At 42.5% G+C, this 23,198-nt stretch overlaps 1 protein-coding gene across 2 annotated transcripts in view; it reads left to right on the top strand.

Moving 5' to 3' along the window:
* Slc4a8 (solute carrier family 4 member 8) overlaps positions 1-22,437 on the top strand; it is a 70,902-nt gene extending 48,465 nt beyond the window's left edge. For both annotated transcript variants that reach the window (XM_042668761.1, XM_042668762.1), the window contains 10 exons: positions 431-592; positions 2,055-2,168; positions 6,083-6,244; positions 7,116-7,367; positions 11,800-11,868; positions 13,010-13,183; positions 16,421-16,558; positions 17,316-17,407; positions 17,858-17,953; positions 19,173-22,437. In XM_042668761.1, coding sequence (XP_042524695.1) covers positions 431-592; positions 2,055-2,168; positions 6,083-6,244; positions 7,116-7,367; positions 11,800-11,868; positions 13,010-13,183; positions 16,421-16,558; positions 17,316-17,407; positions 17,858-17,953; positions 19,173-19,185 — 1,272 coding nt within the window. In that variant the 3' untranslated portion in view covers positions 19,186-22,437. The remainder of the gene's footprint in view (positions 1-430; positions 593-2,054; positions 2,169-6,082; positions 6,245-7,115; positions 7,368-11,799; positions 11,869-13,009; positions 13,184-16,420; positions 16,559-17,315; positions 17,408-17,857; positions 17,954-19,172) is intronic.
* The last annotated feature ends 761 nt before the right edge of the window (positions 22,438-23,198 follow it).

Here is a 23,198-nt window from a genome sequence, read left to right as displayed (position 1 = left end):
CTTCTTACCTTACCCTATGACTCCTCTAAAAGATATATTGGATGAAATTTTGTAGATCAGAGGCAGAACGAGGCTTTGTAGGGCTTAAATAACATTCAAGTTTGGAAGGTCTTCTGTAATCAAAAACAATATAGATTGCTAGGACCCTCCTGGAGCCTTTGAAGTCATGCTCATTCAGGACAGAAGAGTTTCATTCTTAAGTGTCTTATTTAGGACCACAGTAGTACTTTATCCTGCAAGGGAGGGCCACACCGCCGCTCACCCTCTTCCCTCCCCCCACCCTCCCTGCTGCCGGGAGCTCAGGAGGATACAGCTAGCAGCTGTGCTCCCTAGCAACTATGGGATGTCAGTGAGTGTTCGACTCAGAAGGCAGCAGCTCTTCATTCCCATGCTGCTTGCATTTTGTCACCCAGAATGCTTGTTCCTCTAGGAATGCCAGAAGATGCACGGAGAGTTCATGGGATCTGCATGTGGTCATCATGGACCCTACACTCCCGATGTGCTCTTTTGGTCCTGTATTCTCTTCTTCACCACCTTCATCCTCTCAAGCACCTTAAAGACATTTAAGACGAGCCGTTATTTTCCAACCAGAGTAGGTAGCATGCTTGTATATAACTTTTGTGTTAGGACTCTAATCGGACATGTTCTTGACCTCCATGCTGCTGGGCAGTAGATTGGCAGTGTGGAAAGCTCCAAATGCCCTAAGAAGCCACACTGGGTGGAGCTCTGGCAGCCATTCATAGCTTGGTGGTGTGGAGTAAAAGACACTTCAAACATTTTTTAGTTAAAAGAACCTAGGTATGTTTAAAGTGATGATAATGTTCTCTAAAAGTTATTGTCTCATTTCCAGAATGCTGTTAAGTTCCATTAGCAGAATTATGGCACACTTAGCATATAATAACTGGAACTGGCTTGTGAAGATGGTAAATTGGGGTGATTGGCTTGGATTCTTTAAGGACCCCAGAGCTCACAGAGGGAGAGGTAGTACTTGAGTTAACCTCAAGGGGGTGAGGGAGCTACCCAAGAGTTCACCTGGAGGAAAATCTTCATGGTAGAAGGATAAAGCACACAGACCCTAAAGTGCAAATGAGCCTGGCCTGTTTGAGAGCCTGCAAAGAAGTCTGTGTGGCTAACACAGAGTGAGTGAGTGAGTGGGGCAGAATTAAGAGCTGGCACTGGAGAAGATGGAACTAGAGGAATGGCAATGGAGAGGGGATGCTGCCAGTTTGGAGGGCTTCTCAGGCAAGAAGCCCTTTTGGCTTTTGCTGTTGTCTTTTTGCTTTGTTTCGTGCTGGTCTTGGGGCTGAAATTCAAGGCCTAGGTGTTGTCCCTGAGCTCTTTCTTGCTCAAGTATAGTGCTCTACCACTTAAACTACAGCTTTCTAGTGGCTAATTGGAGATAAGAGTCTCATAGACTTTACTGCCTGGGCTGGCTTTGAACTGATTCTCAGATCTCAGCTTTCTGAGTAGCTAGGATTACAGGTATGAGCCACCAGTTCCCAGTGGCCAGCCCTTTGGGGTTTTTAACTCAGTGAAACAAGAAGTAAGAAGTAGGTTAGGAGGCTGCTACAGTTACCCCAGCAAGAGCTGTGGGTGACTCTGATCTGGACCAGGCACAGTCCACTGTGATGTGACTGCTCAGATTCTGGCTCTTTCATCAGGCCTTGAAGATGGGGTGGGTACTGAGTGTGAGGGAGAAGTGAAGCTGCTGCTGTTGTTGAGGTTCTTGGCCAATATGGTAGATCCTCACTGTTGCCATAAAATGTTTATTCAGAGTTCTCACTTGGACCTAGGCCTACATGCCCCATCCAGAGCTTTTCAGAGCTTGGTCTTGGTTCCAATAGATTTATCAGAGGGGTTCTTCTCCATGACCATATTTAGACTTCAGGGATAAATATCGAGAGTGTATGGATACATTCTTGTCATTTAAATATGTTAGTATTAGTCCATCTATAAAGTTTATTTTTCTGAAAAATTTGAACTTTTGCAGTACCGAATTCTTTTCTACTGTGTTTAATGTACTAAAACACTGTTCCAATTCTCTCTTGTGTTAGGTTCGCTCCACAGTGAGTGACTTTGCTGTCTTCCTCACTATCTTCACAATGGTGATTGTTGATTTTTTGATTGGCGTTCCATCACCAAAGCTTCAGGTTCCCAGTGTGTTCAAGGTAAACAGATTGCAAGGTGTTTGGTGCTTTCATGTCCTTGTGTCCAATGTATTTCAAAGGCCTTTTCATAGTCCACTTACTAGATGAGTTTTGCAGTCCACTAAATCTGAAGCTGGTTCCTTAGATCTTACTATTCAGAAAAGGAAATGGACTAATGGGAAAAGTCAAAGAATAGAAAAACTAAAACAATCGTGGCTACTTAGCCATACTGAGCTCTGAGGATCAAAGTTTGAAGCCAGCCTGGGCAAATAAACTCAAGAGATTCATACTTTGAATTAACCAGCAAAGAACCAGAAATGGAGGTGTGGCTTAAGTGGTAGGGTGCCACATGAGATTTTTTAAAAAGCTGAGCAAGACTGTTGAAGCCTTGAGTTCAAGCCTAGTACTGGCATGAGAGAGAGCGAGAGAGAGTGCAAGCGAGGGGGGGAAGAGGGAAGGAAAACAGAAGATTAAGGTTATTTAATGAATAAAAATCATTAATAACACTAAACTATTAAAAGGCAATAGTAACATGAATATCACTTATTAAGATTTAAAACAATAGAATGTTTCCATTTACATAAATATATACCAGATACCTGGGTCCCTGGAACAAGTCTCATTAACAGCACCTTCACTAAGAAAGGAGGTGTTTAAGGACACTGGAATGAGGAATAAGTAAAGAACCCTCGGGGATTGTGCTGGGCAGCATGGAGTGGAAATAGGAGGGACCTCATCTGGAGTCCAGGACCTCTCCCAGAGTAATCAGATGGCTCTTCAAATTCTGTTTTCTATTTGTGTGATTCTACTACTCAGGAGGCTGAGATCTGAGGATCATGGTTTGAAGCCAGCCTAGGCAGGAAAGTCCATAAGACTCTTATCTCCAATTAAGTACCAAAAGGTTGGAAGTGGAGCTGTGGCTCAAGTGGTAGAGCACTAGCCTTGAGCAAAAATATTCAGGACAGTGCCCAGGCCCTGAGTTCAAGCCCCAGGAAAACACACACACACACACACACACACACACACACACACACACAGAGTGAAAAAATGATCAATACATGGAGTCTCCAAATCTATTTCAGTTCAAATAAACAAAGAAGCTAGAAAAGCTGCACTTAATTCTTCAGACTCCTTTTGTATAAGGAAGAGAGAAAACCTGGACGCATTCAATGGCTTCAAAAGAGATTTTGCTGTTCAATATTATTTGTCTTTTTAGAGGAGGAAAGCAGGGGGTTACAGAAAGGAAGGGAAGAATATGATCATGCTATTCAGTAAATGCTATGTAGAAAATGAATTGTGTAATTTGTGGGCAGGGATGGGAGAGGGAAACTGAGGGAAAGTGAAGGAAGGGGTGGCATTGTCCAAAAAAGAAATGTACTCATTACCTAACGTATGAAATGGTTACCCCTCTGTACAATAATAGCAGAGACAAAGAGACAAAGAGAAGCCAAAAGCCCTCTGAAAATGGACATCTCTTACAAGTCAGGGACTGACTTTACTCCTTTATACCTTTTTCACCATGATCTCCCATTTTCCTATTGTGTCTTTATATATATATATGTAATTTTATTGCTGTTATTGTACAGAGTACGTTAGGTAATGAGTACATTTCTTTTTTGGACAATGTCACTCCTTCTTCACTTTCCCTCCGTTTCCCATGTTGCTTGTTTAATCTGATTAAATTTGCTGAAATTCTACCAGTTAGACCCTTAGGGGTTAACATTCCCAAGGATCTGGCATTTTCATCTTTGTGTGGATGAGCGCAGTCAGCTTTCTTGCTAATACCTAGCTGAGGTCAGCCCTGCAGGAGAAATGGATTTTGTATAAAAATAGGTAATTTGGGAGCATTAAGCAGTCCTTGGAAGAGTTCCCTGATGGGTAGGTTTAAGATAGTCAGAGGCACTGGATTTCTGGGACATCTGGGGTGGGAGGTAAAGGAGAAATGAGAAAGGGAAATAGAAGAATGTCCAAGAAAATGCTGCTAATGACAGGTTCTACTTTTGGGAATCAGGAAGTAGGGGGATTCGTGTGTGTGTGTGTGTGTGTGTGTGTGTGTGTGTGTGTGTGTGTGTGTGTGTGTGTGTGTGTGTGTGTGTGTGTGTGTGAAAATCTTGGGGCTTGAACTCAAGGCCTGAGATTTTTTTGCTTAAAGCTTAGCAGTCTACCACTTGAGCCGCAGCTCCACTTCCAAGTTTTTTGGTAGTTAATTGGAGATAAGAGTTTCACAGATTTCCCTGCCTTGGCTGGAAACCATGGACTTCAAACCATGATCCTCAGATCTCAGCCTCCTGAGTGGCTAGTGTTACAGGAGTAAGCCACCAAGAACAAGAAGTATTTTGTTTTGTTTTCCCCTTTTCTTCCTTCTGTCTTTCTCTAGTAAAGCAAATGATGTGGCTTCCAAGACCCAGCCTGAAGACTGGCACAGTTTATCCCTTTGTATCCACAGGGGATTGGTTCCAAGGACCCCTAGGGGATGTAGATGCTCAAGTCTCTTGGATGAAATGGTGTATTATGTACATCTTATATACTTTAAATTATCTCTAGATTATTTATAATATCTAATATAATGTAAATGCTGTGAAAATGGTTGCTTAAGGAATAATGACAAGAAAAAATTCTATATACATTCTGTACAGATGCAATTCTTTCCCTTAACTATCTTCAGTCTACAATTGGTTGAATTTGAAGATGTGGAACCCACAGATATGGAAAACTGCTGAGCTATTACTAGCAATTATAAGTCATAAAAGGTTTAATAAATTTTGTGATGGTTTAAGAACTTAACTACAGTTTAGAACAATGTTATGAAGGAAACATAGGTTCTGTAAGCTTTTAGAATATAACTCATTTCTCATTTTAGTCTTGTTAGTGTTGAAGTTTTTGAAGCTGAGAGTCCTTACTAATGTAGAACCAGATGTTTTAGATAAACCAGCCCTAGGTCAGTTTGTATCCCTGTGCTGTTATCTACTGAGCATCACTGGCCAAAAAGGTAAACTTGACTTCTCCAAAGTACCTTGGGGTGGAAGTTGAAGATCTAGGAGAGTTTGGGTATGTCATGAACACCCTAATAAGATTAATGAGTAATTGTCTTCCAGGAGCAATGGAGAGAGGGTCCTAGGTTAGGGAAGTCCCAGAGTTCGACAGTCTTGGACCTCTGTTTCACTGCTGATGGAAGAAGGCCCTTAGAGTAATCCAGCCTAAGCCCAAGAAATGCATGCACCTGTCTCTACCTTCATCAGTACTATCCACATACATGGGGCTTCTGGAGAGAAACATTGCAGAGGATAGTCTTAAGTTATTTATGTTTATTTGTCTTTGGAAGTTATTATTTTTTGTTTTTGTTTTGTTTGTTCTTAATGGAAGTTATCATTTTTTGACAATAGATTTAGTTAATTACATTTTCTTGGGTTGATGATGAGATAAAGTTGCTTTCTCTGAGCATAGGGACTTGGGGAATAAATTGGGGGAGATAGTTAATGAGTACTCCAGAGGAAGCTCACGACTGAGATTGACTATTTCAAAGGGGATTAAGAAAATCAGGTCATAGATTTCATAATAAATTGCCCTATTTTATGCCTATTTCAAGTAACAAAAAGAAATGTGAAATTGTGTTCAATTTAATCTTTTTTCTAGTGACTGTAGTTAAAGTATAAAAATAATGTTTTTGTTGTTGTTTTGGTGCCAGTCTTGGGGCTTGAACTCAGGGCCTGGGCATTCATTATCCCTGAGCTTCTTTGCTCAAAGTTAATGCTCTACCTCTGGAGTCATAGCTCCACTTCTGACTTTTTGGTGGTTTATTAGAGATAAGAGTATCATGGGCTTTCCTGTGTGGTCTACCTTTAACCATAGTTCTTGGTCTCAGTCTCCTGAGTAGCTAAGATTACAGGCGTGAGCCGCTGGCACCCAGCAAAAATATTTTGATTTTTTTCCTTTAGCCAACAAGGGATGATCGAGGATGGATTATTAGTCCCATCGGCCCCAATCCCTGGTGGACTGTGATAGCTGCAATTATTCCAGCTCTCCTCTGTACTATCTTGATATTCATGGACCAACAAATTACAGCTGTCATCATTAACAGGAAGGAACACAAGCTGAAGGTAACAAGACATTTTCACTTGAACACTGCAATGGCAGCCTCTGTTACATTCTTACTTTAGGATACTCATATGTACACCAGGAACTGTAGAACCTGGATAAAAAGTTATAGAAAGAGCTTATAAAGGGTTTTCATCCTCTTCCCATTAGTAACAAAGATTGAGTTGGAGATGAGCCTGGAGTGGAATGTGGTAGTGTGATGTGAAAGGTGCTTAGATTTTGTTACTCTTCTCTCCAAGCTGTGGGGAGGTAGGTAGGCAGAGTTCTTGGTGGTCCCTTAGTACTCCATGTGCAGTCAGCACTTGCACAGCTCATCTTCCTAAGGTCCAGATTAAAGTATGGGTCACCATTTTCTGGATGCAGGTATTACGCCATTGGGTAAAGTTTCCAGATTCAGCCTTGAGTCCAATGGCTACTAGGTACTAGGGTTCTAGAGCATGTGTTAATGAGATGCTACATGCCCAACATCTCTGTTCTTCTCTCACCCACAACTCTGTGTTGTAAGGATCTGGTGGGGGCTGTAGGAATTCAAGAAAAATGTTGGTTTCCGATGCATGTTTCCCAGAATGATTAAGATGCAGTTTGGTTTCTAGCTACTCTTCCAGAGAATGATGGATCTTTGAATGTGTAAGACTCAGAGTAAGCTGGGGCCAGTGGGGTTAAGAATAGATATTAACATACACAGGACAAGCTAAAATTCCCTTTTTATTTTCTGCTTTTTTCCAACCAGGAGACATTGACAGCTTTCTGTGGTCTTGGACCCCTTAACCACATGCCTCTTTAGGCATGGCCCTATGATCCTTAGCACACGCTTACATATGTTCCTCTATAGCTGGCTCATTGATGATGACTGATTTTTCTGTTTCTTTACAGAAAGGCTGTGGCTACCACCTAGACCTGCTAATGGTGGGCATTATGCTAGGTGTCTGCTCCATTATGGGCCTGCCTTGGTTTGTGGCTGCAACTGTCCTGTCCATCACACATGTGAACAGCCTCAAGCTGGAATCGGAGTGTGCTGCCCCTGGAGAGCAGCCCAAGTTCTTGGGCATCCGAGAGCAGAGAGTGACAGGCCTTATGATCTTTGTGCTGATGGGCTGCTCCGTCTTCATGACAGCTGTTTTAAAGGTAAATCATTCTCTTTTTAGGCAGACACTGAGTGCCTTTCTGTCAGGAAGCCATCTCAGTGCTGGGAATACAAGGCCCCCAGACAGATACATATCAAATTCCTGTCCTGAAGAGCTTATTCTAGTGAGACAAGACAAAAAGATAATAAGTAGCCAAGAAAAACAGTTTAGAAAGCAAATGTGATCATTATAGAATGTACTAAATTATATAATGGGAATATGTAGTCATCTCTGGTATTATAGAGAACCAAGACGTTGGGTTTCAGTTAGAGTGGTCAGAAGGCCTCTCTGAGAAGGTGGTATTTGAGATAAGATGGAGACAACCATATTGTGGATGGTAGCAGATGGCATGAGGGAGGGGAAAACAGTCAAGTCAGACCCTGCTAGGAAAGAGTGGTATGTGTTCCAGAAAATACGAGGGCCCTGTGGCTCAAGGGTGCTGAGCCCTGTCAAGAGCTCAGTGAGAGTTGGGTTGGAGGCATGGGTGGGGCCAGGTCAGGGAGGGCCTTTTCCACACTGCCAGAAGTTACCTTAGAGGAGTTTAGACACATGAGCCATGCGATGTCTAGAGGATAAGATTTTGTTTTTCTTTCTTTCTGGTCCTGGGGCTTGAGCTCTGGGCCTGAAGCTGTCCCTCAGCTTCTTTTCGCTCAAGGCCAGCACTCTGCTATTTGAGCCACAGCTCCACTGCCAGGTTTTCCTGTGATTAATTGGAGATTAGAGTCTCACAGACTTTCCTGCTAGGGCTGGCTTCAAACTGAGATCCTCAAGACTTCAGCCCCCTGAGTAGCTAGGATTACAGGCCTGAGCTACCAGTGCTCGTCTTTAGAGGACATGTTTTAAGGTAAGAGAAAAACAGAAGCAGAGGCCAGAGAGGCTATTACAGGTGAGAGATGATGATGGTTTGAATGAAAGACATAACTTCTGTATCTTAGAGGCAGATAGGAAGGTCTTGATGCTTGACTAGATGTGGAATAATGGGGCAAGAAATGGGGAAAAATCATCAAAGACACCTGTTATGTTCCTGACTTGACCAGCTGATAGAAGTAACTTTTTTGGGGGGAGAGGGTGGTACTAAGGTGAACTCAGGACCCCATGCCTGCTAGGCAGGTGCTCTACTACTGAGCCACACTTCCAGCCCTTTTATTCACTGGTTATTTTGGGGGGGGGGCAGTTTGCCCATCCTGGGGCTTGAACTCAGGGCCTGAGCACTGAAGAGGGCTTGTTCTGAAGAGCTTATTCCAGTGGGGAGTGGAACCTCTTTGTGCTCAAGTCTAGCGCTCTACCACTTGAGCTACAGCACCACTTTCAGCTTTTTAAAATAGTTTATTGGAGATAAACTTGAGCCAAAAACCTAGGGACAATATTCAGGACCTGAGTTCAAACCCCACAACTGACCAAAAAAAACCAAAACCAAAACAAAGCAAAAAACAAAACCAGGCATCTTTGGGCTAGGAAGGTGGCTCAGTGGTAGAGTGCTTACCTTGCAGGCATGAGGCCCTGCTTTCAATTCCTCAGCACCACATAAGCAGAAAAATCCAGAAGTGGTGCTGTAGTTCAAATGGTAGAGTGCTAGCCTTGAGCTGAAGAGCTATGGGACAGAGTTCAGGCCCCACAACCACCACCACCAACAACAAAAGAGTCGTAACAGGAACTTTTCTGCCCCGCTGGTTTTGAACCATGATCCTCAGATCTCAGCCTTCTGAATAGCTAGGATTAGAGGTGTGAGCCACCAGCACCTGGCTTCACTGGTTATTTTTGAGGCAGGGTATTGCTTTCTACCTAGAATACACTTACACCTCCATTTGCCTCTTTTAAAGAGCTTCCTGTTGTGGCTAGGATGACGTGCTACCCCATCCAGCTCTCAGATGAGAAGGCTGGTAAAAATGTCTGCTTGAGCTATCCTCAGTTTGCAATCCTCCCATTTTCAGTCTCCTAAGTCGCTAGCTAGAATTACAAGTGTAAACCACTGGCACCCAGTGTGATGACAGTTAGAAAGATGGAGATTGCATTTTGATTTTGTGAGGGGTAGGGCGACCATCGGCATTTGAGTGAGAAGTCTGGAGTCATCTGAATGAAACAACAGAAGAAGGTTCTGGACTCATAAATTTCAAAGTCATCAACAAATTTGGTGGCGTTGAAGGCCAGGGGACAGATGAAATCACTTGGGAAAGGACAAAAGAGAAGAAGAGTCAGAGTTTAGAAGTTGGGTTGACAGCAACAGAATCTCAGAAGGAGCTACCAGGGTGGTGGAAGGGAAATAAGCAAGGTGCAGTATTGAGGAGACCAAGTAAGGGAAGTGTTTCAAGAAGGCAGGGCTTGTTCGAGGTCTAGGAAAATGAAGATTAAACCAAGGCCGCTGTGTTTAGCAATATAGAGGCTTAATGTAAGTCAACAAGGAAAAACGGTACAGCAGCAGCCATGAGCAAGAAAGTTGCAAGTTTGAGGCCTCAATACTGGCACACAAACACAAACTATTGCTGTATACTTTGAACTGGAGACATGGCTCAAGTGATAGAGTATTGGCGGTAAGTAAAGAAAGCCAAGCAAGAATATAAGGTCCTGTGTTCAAGCCTCAGTACTGGCACAAACAAACAGACCTACTTAAGAGAAGATTCTGTGGATTGCCTAAGTTTCTGCTGCCTTTCCATAATTTAGAAGTAAAAGCAAAAGCAGAGGCTGACAGTGGTATGATTGAAATGGAATGATTATCTGTCAGTTAAATCATAGGCATCACATCTCACCCAGTTGGCTCTTCTTCCTCCTTGGAGACGATGGACACACACACACACACACACACACACACACACACACACACACACACACACACACACACTTTTACAGGTGCCTTTAAAGTCTTGTCTAATCACAAGATCTGCATCTGGGAAAATGGAGTGAAAAGGAAAGCTCTATGCCATATTTCTATTCTGGAACATTGTCTTGCCTTCTTTCTCCCTTTTTTTTGTGTGTGAATCTTTAACCACCCTAGCCTGCCCTGCAAATGCCCTCTAAGGGTGACAATGGAGAGAGTGGTAAAGAATTATAAACTATTTTCTTGTCCTTTTCCCCTCAACCTTACCGTCTACTTCTTCTCATGCCCCTTACTCTCTGTCCTTCATCTCCAGCCTCCCTTCCACTTCTATTTCCTAGTACCAAAGCTTGCTGCTTGGGGCTGGGAAGGTGGCTCAGTGGTAGAGCGCTTGCCTTGCATGCCTGAGGCCCTGGGTTCGATTCCACAGCACCACATAAGCAGAAAAAAAAAGCCGGAAGTGGCACTATGGCTCAAGTGGTAGAGCACTAGCCTTGAGCTGAAGAGCTGAGGGACAGCACCCAGGCCCAGAGTTCAGGCCCCATGGCCGACAAAAAAAAAAAGAGAGAGAGAGAGAAAAGAGCTTGCTGCTTTGGTACCAAGAATCTAGCCACAGGAACCTGGTGGTTGACATCATTCAGTAGTTCTACAAAAAGGTGGTCACTGAAATGAGCTGTCCAGTCTCTCTAGACCTGAAACAATGTAATCTCCATTGTGGATTTTTCTGAGAGGAATCATGTTTGGGAATGTTCTGTAATCCCAGAATAAAAGCAGATTGAGTTTAGTCTTCAGCTATAAAACTTTGCTTGCCTCAGTTCTGTAGACTGCATTTTCCTGTTTCAGAGTTGCTCGGAAGATTTACCCAAATTGATAGATTTGGGTAAGGTCATAATTGGGTGCTGTGTGAATCTTCAAGCTCAAAATAATATTTCCCCTCAGCCGGGCGCTGGTGGCTCACGCCTGTAATCCTAGCTACTCAGGAGGCTGAGATCTGAGGATCGCGGTTCAAAGCCAGCCCGGGCAGGAAAGACCGTGAGACTCCTATCTCCAATAAACCACCAGAAAACTGGAAGTGGCGCTGTAGCTCAAGTGGTAGAGCGCTCGCCTTGAGCTGAAGAGCTGAGGGACAGCGCCCAGGCCCAGAGTTCAAGCCCCACGACCGACAAAATAATAATAATAATAATAATATTTCCCCTCATATCATTCTCTCCTGCCATCAAGTCTCTGGTCAGGGAAAAAGAACCTTTTTAATTCCATGTTAAAATACATTGAATCCCAGAGGAGATGAATTTGATTTCAGATAATTTAAAAGGAAAAAATGTGTGTGTGTGTGTGTGTGTGTGTCCCCATCTTCCCATCCCTAGAAAGGAAGAAGAGCCAAATAAGGGTGAGATGTGAGGCCTATTATTTAATTTACAATAATTCCATTTCAGAACAAAATAATCTCCATCTTTGTCAGCCTCTGTTTTTGCTTCTAAATTATGAAAAGACAGAAGAAACAGATGTAATGTGAAAGAAGCTATCTTGTGACTATGTTTCATTCTTAGAGATAATGAAATTTAGATAGTTTTGAATATGCTGTGATACCAAACTTAGTTTTGATTTTCTGCCCTTTCATCGACAGTTTATTCCGATGCCAGTACTCTATGGAGTTTTTCTTTATATGGGAGTTTCTTCACTACAAGGAATTCAGGTAAGTGAAGTTGTCTGTCTTCACCAGGGAGGGACAGATCTTCAAGAAAAGCACTAAAAACGTGTTTTTTTTTTTTTCTGGTACGGGTCTTGACTTAGGGCCTCCTGCTCATTCGGCTTACTGTCTTAAGGTGGAAGCTGTACCACTTGAGCCATGCTTGCAGCTTAGATTTTTTTCTGGTTAATTGGAGATGGCATGTCATGAGCTTTTCTACCTGAGCTGGCTTCAAATTCAAGTCTTCTGGATCTCAGCTTCCAGAGTTGCTAGGATTACAGCTGTGAGCCACTTGCTCTGAGCATCAGTTCTTGAGAATTGGGCTATTTTAGAAATTTCTTGGGCAGTGGGGCAAAATACAGTATATCAGCTTGAGTGTACTTCCACTTATTGACTATTCAACAATTATTTGACATGAAAGTTGGTTCTGAAAAAACCGGTTAAGCATCTAACGGTCTTTCATATATGGACAACTCAAGATTTAATGCTAAAGTGTGAGAGAAGGGAGTTTAACTTTAGGATACATTGGTAAAAACAACAAAACAACAACAACACAGCTGAGGAATAGTGGGATTTGCCCCAGGTAAACAGATGTCTGTTCTTGTTCTCTGCTTTTCCCACATTCGTTCATTCCTTAGAAACTGTCAAATTGAGAAAAACAGGAGTCTTCATCAATAATTTGAGTACCTTGTATGAGTGGCCATTCTTATATCCTAATATAACTAATATATATAATTTTGACAAATTATTCAATCTCTAGGTGTATGTTTTCTTTCTTATAACCATTATTGTAATTTTAATATCCAGAATGTTTTGAGGTTTCATTTGATCTTTTCACCTTAAATCATTAATGACTAGCTCCAAATCCCTCAAAGAAGGGTAAGAGAGTGCTTTGATAGTAAGAAGAAACATGCTTATTGGCTTATCCTCTTGGCTACTTTTTTAAAGTAAGTGCTCTTAGGAGCCACAGTGTGGAAGAGGAGGAGGAAGTTTAAACCTAGAATTAGACAAGATGGCTTCACATCTTGACTGTCACGTACCAATCCTTGCCAGATTGCCTTTCAGTTTCCACTTCTGCCCAATGCAAAAGATATTTTCAGAGCAGGTGAGAAGGCTCCTGAAAATAAATTCCAGTTCCCCCTTTCAGTTCTTTGATCGCCTGAAGCTTTTTGGGATGCCGGCAAAGCACCAGCCAGACTTTATCTATCTGCGACATGTGCCACTGCGCAAAGTACACCTCTTCACGCTCATCCAGCTGACCTGCCTTGTCCTACTCTGGGCCATCAAAGCATCACCAGCTGCTATAGTTTTCCCAATGATGGTGAGGTTTGTTTTAACGTAAATTATTTGTTGGTTTTGTGTGTGTGTTATTTGTTGGTTTTGTGTGTGTGTGTGTGTGTGTGTGTGTTATTTGTTGGTTGTGTGTGTGTGTGTGTGTGTGTGTGTGTGTGTGTGTGCCACCTGGGACCTGAACTCTGGGATTGGGTGCTGTCCCTGGGCTTTTTTTCCTCAAAGATAGTCACTTGAGCCACAGTTCCACTTCTGGCTCTTTGGTGATTAATTGGAACTAAGAATCACAGACTTTCCTGCTCAGGCTGGTTTTGAACCACAACCATCAGATCTCAGCCTCCTGAATAGCTACAATTACAGGTATGAGCTACTGGTGCCCAGCTATTATTTTTTAATGTTTTAGTAACATACATATAAGATTTCCCATTTTAACCATTCTTCAGTGTATGGTTCAGTGGCACTGGCATTAAGTGCACTCACATTGTTGACCCATCACCATCATCCATTTCCAGAGCTCATTCATCTTGTAAAACTGAAACTCTGTGCCTATTAAAATACAACTCTTGGGGCTGGGGAGGTGGCTCAGTGATAGAGCACTTGCCTTGCATGCCTGAGGCCCTGGGTTCGATTCCTCAGCACCACATAAGAAAAAAGAAAAAAGCCGCAAGTGGCGCTGTGGCTCAAGTGGTAGAGCGCTAGCCTTGAGCTGAAGAGCTGAGGGACAGCGCCCAGGCCCAGAGTTCAGGCCCCACGACCAGACCCCCCCCCCCCAAAATAAATAAAATAAAATACAACTCTTCATTCTCCCTTCCAACCCCTGGGAAGCTACCCCTTAATTTATGTCTCTGTGAATTTTATTATTCTAGGTACCCCAGTAAGTGGAGTCCCACATGTTTGTCCTTTTGGCTTATTTCACTTAGCACAATATTGTCAAATTTCATCTATGGTGTAGCATGTTTGAATTTCCATACTCTAACAAGGTTGAGTCATATTCCAATGTAGGTATAGGCTACATTTTGGGTTTCCCTCAGCTGTCAACAGGTTCTTGTATTGCTTCCACCTTTGGGCTATTGTGAATCATGCTGCTGTGACAAATATTTGTTTGTATCCTTGCTTTCAATTCCTTGGGGAAATATACCCAGGATCAGAATTGCTAGATTATATGGTAATTATATTGGTAATTTTTTTCTAATTCTTTAGATCCATACATAAAATGGGTTTCTCAATTTTATTAAAGTAAATTTAGGGTTTAACATTTATGTGTTATATTAAGGGATTAAAGGGTTTGATTTTTAATTTTTTTTTGTCTGTCATGGGGCTTGAACTCAGGACCTGGGCACTATACCTGACATTTTCTTCTCAAGGCTAGCACTCCACCACTTTGAGCCATATCTCCACTTCTGTGGTTAATTGGAGATTAGAGTCTCATGGACTTTCTGCCAGGGCTGGCTTTGAACCTCAATTCTCAGATCTCACCCTCCTGAGTAGCTAGGATTACAGGCATGAACCACCATCACCTGGCTTGATTTTTTTTTAATAGCAAATTCCTTGGAACTACTGGAAAGAATCCTATCAATTTCTGGATCTAATCAGAAAATAGTCATTAAATTAGAAGTGCCAGCTCATTTCTAAAATATTAGAGGTGTGAATGAATTTTATTTATTTTTTGCTGGTCTTGGGGCTTGAAGTCAGGGCCTATGTGCTGTCCCTGAGCCTCTTTGTGCTCAAGGTGAGAACTCTACCTCTTGAGCCATAGTGCCTCTTCCAGCTGCTGCTGCTGCTTCCTCCTCCTCCTCCTCCTCCTCCTCTTCTTCTTCTTCTTCTTTTTCTTCCTCTTCCTCCTCCTCCTCCTCCCCCTCCTCCCCCACCCCCCCTCCTCTCCCTCTTCCTCCTCCTCCTCCCCCTCCTCCCCCTCCTTCCCCTCCTTCTCCTCCTCCTTCTCCTTCTCCTTCTCCTTCTCCTTATCCTTCTCCTTCTCCTTCTCCTTCTCCTCCTTCTCCTTCTCCTTCTCCTTCTCCTTCTTCTTCTTCTTTTTCTTCTTCTTCTTTTGTCAGTTGTGGGGCTTGAGCTCTAGGCTTGAGCGCTGTACCTGTGCTCTTCAGCTCAAGGCGAGTGCTCTACCGCATGAGCCACAGCATCACTTCTGGTTTTCTGGTGGTTAATTGGAGATAAGAGTCTCACCAACTTTCCTGCCTGGGCTGGCTTTGAACTGCGATCCTCAGATCTCAGCCTCTTGAGTAGCTAGGATTATGGGGGTGAGCCACCAGTGCCTAGCTGTGAATAGATTTTAATAAGCTTGATTTGCCTCATTCTTGTCTAGCCACTAGATGTAGCTGATGAATACCAGTTGACCCAGGGCAGGTTTTAAGTTATTATTAATTCTCTTTGGCTAAAGTCACCATCATAGGAAGAACATAGAGTAGTAGCTAAGGTAACTGGACCCTGTCTCTACTGGAAAAATCATGTGTTAGACTTTAGCTAAGTCTGTTCAACTCTCTGAGTCTCAGTTCTCTTACCTATGAAGTGAGCGTCAGAGTAGGCCAGAGAGTAGAGAAAGAAACTGGTAGAGATTCATGGTGCAGGTGGAAAGCAAGGACTTGGGAAATGTATAGGCAGAGGATCAGAGGGAATAAAGAAGGTCTTCCAAAATTCTGTCATCCTTGTAAAGCAGGCTTGGGCTGGGTGTGTCTGAGTGGCCCAGCTCTTGCAGAAATTCTCCATCCCTGCTCTCCGACGTTTCCTGCTGACTCCTAAGCCCAGGAAAAAGCATCTGTTGGATCCATCTGCAGATTATTGGCTTCTCTTTTCAATGAGGAAATTAAATTAGTTTTGTTGAACTGTTATCATAATGGTTAAAATAGTCTATATAAAACAACTCAAGCCGGGTGCCGGTGGCTCACACCTGTAATCCTAGCTACTCATGAGGCTGAGATCTGAGGATCATGGTTCAAAGCCAGCCCAGGCAGGAAAGTCCGTGAAACTCTTATCTCCAATAAACCACTAGAAAACTGGAAGTGGCGCTGTGGCTCAATGGTAGAGCGCTTGCCTTGAGCTGAAGAGCACAGGGACAGCACCCAAGCCCAGAGATCAAGCCCCACTACTGACAAACAAACAACTCAGTATCTGCCCTGAAGAGAGCACTCAATACATGGAAATTTATTGTGATTCTGCTTTTGCTTGTAACATCCTAGTCTGCTATAAAAATAAGACTTTGCTTTTAATTCAAGGCAGAATCTGCCCCCTTTAACTCAAGTTTATTTTTCTTCAGGTCCTGGCCTTGGTCTTTGTTAGAAAAGTCATGGATCTCTGCTTCTCTAAGCGAGAACTGAGCTGGTTAGATGATCTCATGCCTGAAAGCAAAAAGAAGAAGTTGGATGATGCCAAAAAGAAGGCCAAGGAGGAAGAGGTCAGAGTCTTTGTACCAACTGTATACTTTGAGGTTTCATAGGGGTGCCCCGTGAGAATTCAGCATATCTGACATCCTAAGGGCTTACTTAGGAGCTGGGACAATCTCCCCATGGTGATCTCTGAGAATGGATAAAGGAATCTTGCTTGAATCTTCCCTTCATATTTGGATTTGGTAACCAAATCCCTTTGTTTTTCACTTGCCAGATTCACACCTAGGTTTAATTATTATTCTACTTTAAATCTCTTTGTATGTACATGTTTCTCTCTTTCCTTTGAATTAGTAGCATTGTCTTTAAGAAAATATTTTATTATGGGACATTTTAAACAGAAAAGTGAGAAGAAAAGTCAATATTCATATTTCCTCAATTTCCTAATTATTGTTTTTTGTAACAATTTGCAATTGTAATTGGTTGGTATCTTTCTTAAATCTTCTTACGAGTTCTTTTTCCATGTTTTTTCTTTTTGTTGAGGAATCTGGGTCTTTGGACTCCAGGGTCCCCCACAGGCCTTGCTAAGTGTCTTACTTGGTATTAGTCAATGTGTCCTGTCCCCTGTATTTCTAGTAGGACTGTAATTCAATTTAGAGGCTTACATTTACATTCTAATATTTTCCCATTTCTATTCATATTTGGTTGTCTCTCTTTTTGTGAGGAGTTATATCTCTGAGGTATCCTAATTAAACACTTATAATAAATGTGTGAGAAAAAATAGATTGTGATCTTAATGATCCAAGACATATTCTCCTTTTCTTTCAGGAGGCTGAGAAAATGTTAGAGATAGGGGGTGACAAGTTCCCCCTAGAAAGCAGGAAGTTACTAAATAGTCCTGGAAAGAACAGCAGTTTCAGGTAAAGCTCTCAAACACGGAGGAGTTTGGGTTTTCTCTATGCATTCTGGCCTTGTGGTGGGGGTGTTGTCACAAGCATTCAGTCTTCTAGTTTGCCCAGTGGAAATTCCCTTCCATTTCATTGTGTACTGAATGCCCCCTGTGTGCTGCAAGTCACAGAGGAGAGGCAGAGAAGCCAGGGTCCTGAGTGCCTTCCTCTGGGCCAGGACTGTGCAAGAAGGGTTGCTTATGTTTTCTCTATCTTTTGAATCCACAATCTTCCTGAGTGCTGGAATTGCAAGTGTGCACAACTATTCCCAGCCATTGTGTTTCTTTCTGATCTGACCTTAGTGGCTGCAAGAGGAATGTTAGCTGGGCTTCCTCAAACCAGTCTTTTCCCTTCCAATGGGGTGGTGGTCATCACAGCGATATGTTGTTGTATGACATTCACTGTCTTAAGCATTGATTTCAGATGTGACCCCTCTGAGATTAATATATCTGATGAAATGCCTAAAACCACAGTCTGGAAAGCTCTCAGTATGAATTCTGGAAATACAAAGGAAAAAAGGTAAAGAAAAGGATAACTTCTGCTTTTTATTTACTTTTAGCATTTGAAAATGGCATTAATGTTGAAGGCAAAATGTATTTTAGTTGTAAGATTGAATTTGTCTAACAAATACTACTTCAGGGCTGCTGCCACAAGAATAGCTATAAGCCCAATAATAATTTTTTTTAAAAAGGACTCTAAATATTTGAGGTGACAGGTTGTTTTGAGCTGCCCATTTACTTAGGTCCAGATTCAGGATAGAATTATTTTGGAATGTAAATTAGTGTTATTTGTTTAGTGTATTTAATCTTCTTTCTGGTTCTCATTTCAAAATGTAAAGGCCATCTCTGGTTACTGCAATCACACAAACTTGAAAATGGCTTCAAGCCTTACCAATACTGTCACCATAAATCATATTGATAGTATTGACACAGATGTTTTTTCCTGTTTAAGTTCTATAATGAGAAGTTTTCCAAGTAAAGATTTTGAAATATCAAAATGTAACTGTTTCTTTCTGCTGCAAAGTAAATTCTGTGTGTCATTTGCAATAGCATAGATCATGTTAACAAAGAAAATGGAAGAAGTTTGATGCAGTTTTGCCTGCCTTGAGGTAGGCTTTGTGTCTATTGACTAGAATTTAGTCCAAACACTATTGAAGTAATTACTTAAGTCGTCAGAAAGCAAAATTGGAGGGCTACTCAGATTTTCCTAGTTTTTTTTTTTTTTTTTTAAGGCAGCTAGGAATCAGGAAATTTGGACCTCTTTTTAGTTCTGTGGATGACCCAACATACTACTGTTTCTGGCATTTTCTTTTAAACTTCTGGATGTTAAACCCTGGACCTCGTACATGCAGTCAAGTGCTCTCCCACTAAGCTACATCCCCAGCACTCAGTTTACTCAGCAATAAAGTGGGGATGATAATAAAGTTGCTTATAAGTGCTCTAAGGAGTCACAGCCACCAGTGGGTGGTAGTGATGGGTTATGTCTTTATCGAATGAGTTAAAATAAATCTGGGCTGAATGTGAGTGAAATATAGATTCTTGTTTCCTTGGGAGGAAAATCCAGGCAGCTGTCGAAATGTATAACGCACACAGTTATTTTTAGTTGAGAACTAGTCTACTTGTAAATGAACTTAAAATATAGCCAGATTCAAATTGTGGTGACATCTTCAAAGTATTGTGTTAAAAGCAGGCATGAATCATGTGCTCCCTTTTTGTCTCATTGTAACACTTTTCTTCAGTCTCTTCAACTAAGAGTCATTGCTGAGATGGAATATTTGGGCCATGAAATGCCTCAGGGAAGTTCTGGTTACAGAGAAAATGGTGAGTCTCTCCGAGAAGAAGCAAGACCATGTCTGGCTCCATCCTTAGTCATCTCAAAGCCATGCTGAAACATTCAGTTACTTTTGATGTGCGTTGCGGGCATCCAGCTGTCCCTAGACCAGCAGCCAGCCACCAGATGTGAACGTGAGAGCAGAAGACCACTCCTGTTGGGGGCTTCTCCTCTTCCTTCTTTCTCTTCAGAACTGCCATCATTAAAGACCCAGCTTCCCATTTGCAGACATTTTCTCTGAAACTCTCTGCTGGCCAGCTGAGCCACGTGGATTCACTGTGCCACTGAAGATTCCTTCATGAGGTCCTTCTTCCGAACGGGTGGAGGGGGAGCAGCAAGAGAACAAAGAGGAAGGGAGGCACCCACGCCTGTTGGGATCTGCAAGCTCCCAGGCAATATAGGCCTCAGTTTATTTCCCAGCCTGGATGGAAGGTGCTGGGTAGATCCAGGGGCAGTCAGGATGACCACCTGCAGGGTCAGCCACCTGGACATTGGCAGTGCCCGCCACAGCCAGGAAGATGCCTCTGACCTGGGTGGGTCATTGATTATCATTCCCTAGCAGCAATCCACACAACTCAGTGAGACCCTTGGTGGACACAGTGCCAAGGGGATATTGGAGTGTTTAGCTTATTTAAGAAGGGGCCTCAGGGGAAAATCAGTAATGATAAGTGGGAATAAACATCTTCTCTTGGGTCTTACTGAGGACAAAGTAAGAGAATGTGCCTAAATTGCTACAGAAGGAACTAGTTTAGATACTGAGGACTTCCTAACCTGAACGTTTGTCATAGTGTCTAGGAAAGGTTTGACAGTTCTTTGTGTGTAGAAAGGATATAGTGTTTTTATTGGCCATCTTGTGAGACTCTGCTGTCTTGCGGCTGTCTCTTTGAGGATCCATTCTGATTCCGTCCTGGAGACATCTAAGTGCTTATGTATTGTCTCTTTAGCTGCCTTATTAGTGACCATTGCCAACTAATGGACCAAAACCACCTTCAGCCATGTGGTGTCTTCATAATCATGCATTTCTTTTGGCTGATCAAAGTTCTGGCTCTCGAATGTAAACAAGCCACACTGGGAAATTAACTAGAAGTGGCCAAATCAGCTTAAGCATTTAGTTTAAAATGACATTTATGGTTTTTCTCTTTTGCTTTTATAGTGCAATGAATGTCAAGGGCTTGGGCTCCAGTTCCTGTAGACCTTCTCTTCTTTTGTGCACAAATGTTGACTAGCAAGGTCATTAGCACACAGAGAATCCAGCCATATAGATCACTTTTCCATCCTGGAAAAATCTTGGTTCCGTTGGAAGATCACCAACATTATTGAGTTTGGCATTCCTTATACTCTTAAAGCATAATAATGTATTCTAGTCTTTCTCTGAAGACCTTTGATGTTGAAGGATTCTTGCATTTCCCCCCATATTTTCTTATCTCTTCAGGCTACAGTTATTTTAATGCGGAGATGATTTGCAAGATATTTTACAATTGGTACAGGACAAACACCAACCGCTCTTAGTGGGGGGCCTGCTCTACACAGCATTATGCATTGTTGTCCCAGTGTTTATTGGCTCCAGCCAATAAAATATTCATATTTGAAAGCCAATGCTTTCAGATATTTGGAATGATGTCCTGTGAATTGCAGGTGTTGGTCCTGACTTGTCTTATTGCTATTCACATGGCCTTTTTTTTTTTTTTTTTTTTTAAGACTGTATGGCTTTCTTTTACATGGAATAGACAGAATCAGGTTTCTTTGAACTATAGGAGCATTAAAAACTTGGTGAGCTGAAGCTTCACATTTCATCACCTTAGGGCAAATCTAGCAATTATACCTCTTTAGAGACCTCATTTGGAAAAAAGTTTTTGTTGTTGTTTTAATCAGCCTGTCAATGGGAAAGCTTTTCTATTGACTTTTGGCTGTCTCTGTGGCTACATTCTTGAGCTTGCTTCTTTTTAGTTTTTTGTGTGTTTGGTTCCCCAAGAATATGTTCCTTTTTGTTCCATCTTGCTTCTCCCATACTTTCCCAGCCACCCTATACGTAGGGAGGTTGGTGAGTAGTTTATCTGTTGAGGCTGTAACAGAGAAGAACCCAACTGGAAGGAAGTGAAAAATGTCTCTCCTCATACACTGATGTCTTGTGCTTCATGTGTACACTCAGCAGCCTCCCTTAACCGTGCAGTGCAGTCCAAGGAGCCTATGGACACTTCTACTCCCTTCCCAGCCACACTCTCCCAGGTCATTGCACCTGATGACCCTCGGCCACTTTGGAAGCTGTGCCCATTTCCTTGAGGCCATTAGATTTTTTTTTCTGAAACAACAGCCAGCCTCCTGTCTGCTGCATCGAATGGTGGCTGCATCTCAACATTCCATACTGTCCCTGCCTCCTCTTCCCAGCGCCCAGCAAACAGTCACCCCAGCCCCGGCTGCTTCCTTGCTTTCTGTGGCTGGTGACCATGGTAGCAGAGTGAAACTAGAAGTAACTAATTAAGAAACTGGGAGTGGAGGTGAACTATTAACAGCAGTATATATGCACGTGTATGAACAAACTGGTGAGAATACAGCCACAAGCTTTTACTATTGTTGTTAAGCTTCTTGTACTTACCTGTGGGAACATAAAAAATGTCCTCTTCCCATCTAGAGGATTCCATCACAACAGTACAGCTTGAGGATAGATGCAGGCAGATAAATCAATGGAAAAGGTATTGAAGCTCAACACAGAAGAGCTGGTTTAGGAAAGAAATTGGTGGGTAGTTTTCATCCCAGGGTAGCTTAGCCAGAGAATTGGTTAACCTCTTTCATGACAAGGGGAGCTCTTAGACACAGCTTGGATGTTGGCAAGCCAGTACCCTGACAGGCTAGTCTTGTCAACCTCGGGAGGGAGGCTAGGGATTTAAAGAAATGATGGTAAGTAGAACTTTGGTTCTAAAGGGAAACAGATCTGAAGTTGCTCCGAAAGCAATTGCTTCCTGATCATGACTGTTAGAGGAAAGTTGATCTAGAGAAAAAGTGAAGACCAGAGGAAGATACTGTGAAACTGTCAACTGCGTTTGGCTATATAACATGCTTCATCGTTAAAAATGATTTCCAACTTCTGATGGGTTGCCAGGATATCCCTGTCCCTATCTCCCTACTTGTAAAAGCTTGCCTTCGGGGTAGAGGGAAAAGGAACTATGTTTTCTCAAGGACTATGTGAATAGGGTTTTTTTTGTCTGCAATATGACTGGATGTGAAATTACTCAAACATTTGATAGAAATCTGCTATAAAAGCTCAGGGTACGGCAGCTGGGACCTTCAGTAAGTCAGTGGTTTACAAGTGGATTCTGGTCATAAAAAAAAGACATGCTACTTTATTTTCTATCCAGTAGCTCTCCAGACTTCTTCTTAGTAGGGAAATCAGAAATTCTCCTTCATCTTCACAGTGAATGTCAGTGTCTCTGTTGCTCATGTCACCCTTCCTGAAGCACAGGGGCAGTCCTCTGGATCTGCATCAGAAACATGGCTGAGAATGTTCTGCCACTTTCTCAGTGTCTCTGAAGATCTGTCACAGGAGAGACAGCTCCTCCTCCTTCCAGAACATTTACACCGCTAGCTGTCTTTATCAGCTTGTCAGTGCATCTTTCTCATACATCTCAGGTTCTCAAGCCACATTCTGGCAGGGATCCAGGGTCACTGCTCCGAATGTTCTCCACTTGACTCTTATGGGAGGCCATGGAGTGGCCAGAACAATGAGAAGACCCTGAATGGGGTCCTGATGCTTGTGTTCCTTATGGTGAGGGAATAAGGATTCTCGAGCTCAGGCCTATCTGCAGTTCAGTGTATAGAAATAGACATTCCAAAGCCAAGTAGAAGATACGTTCTAAGCCACCAATTCTGCGTGGCTCTTATTGGTCGCTGGTCTCTTACCATTAATTGTAGAGCTCAGGCACTTGACTCAGTTACTTTT

Source organism: Dipodomys spectabilis, unplaced genomic scaffold (assembly GCF_019054845.1).
Source record: "Dipodomys spectabilis isolate Male_0828 unplaced genomic scaffold, ASM1905484v1 ptg000477l, whole genome shotgun sequence".
In the NCBI taxonomy this organism is placed as follows: domain Eukaryota; kingdom Metazoa; phylum Chordata; class Mammalia; order Rodentia; family Heteromyidae; genus Dipodomys; species Dipodomys spectabilis.
The sequence above is the reverse complement of the archived record's forward strand: the minus strand, read 5'-3'. Positions and strand labels throughout refer to the sequence as shown.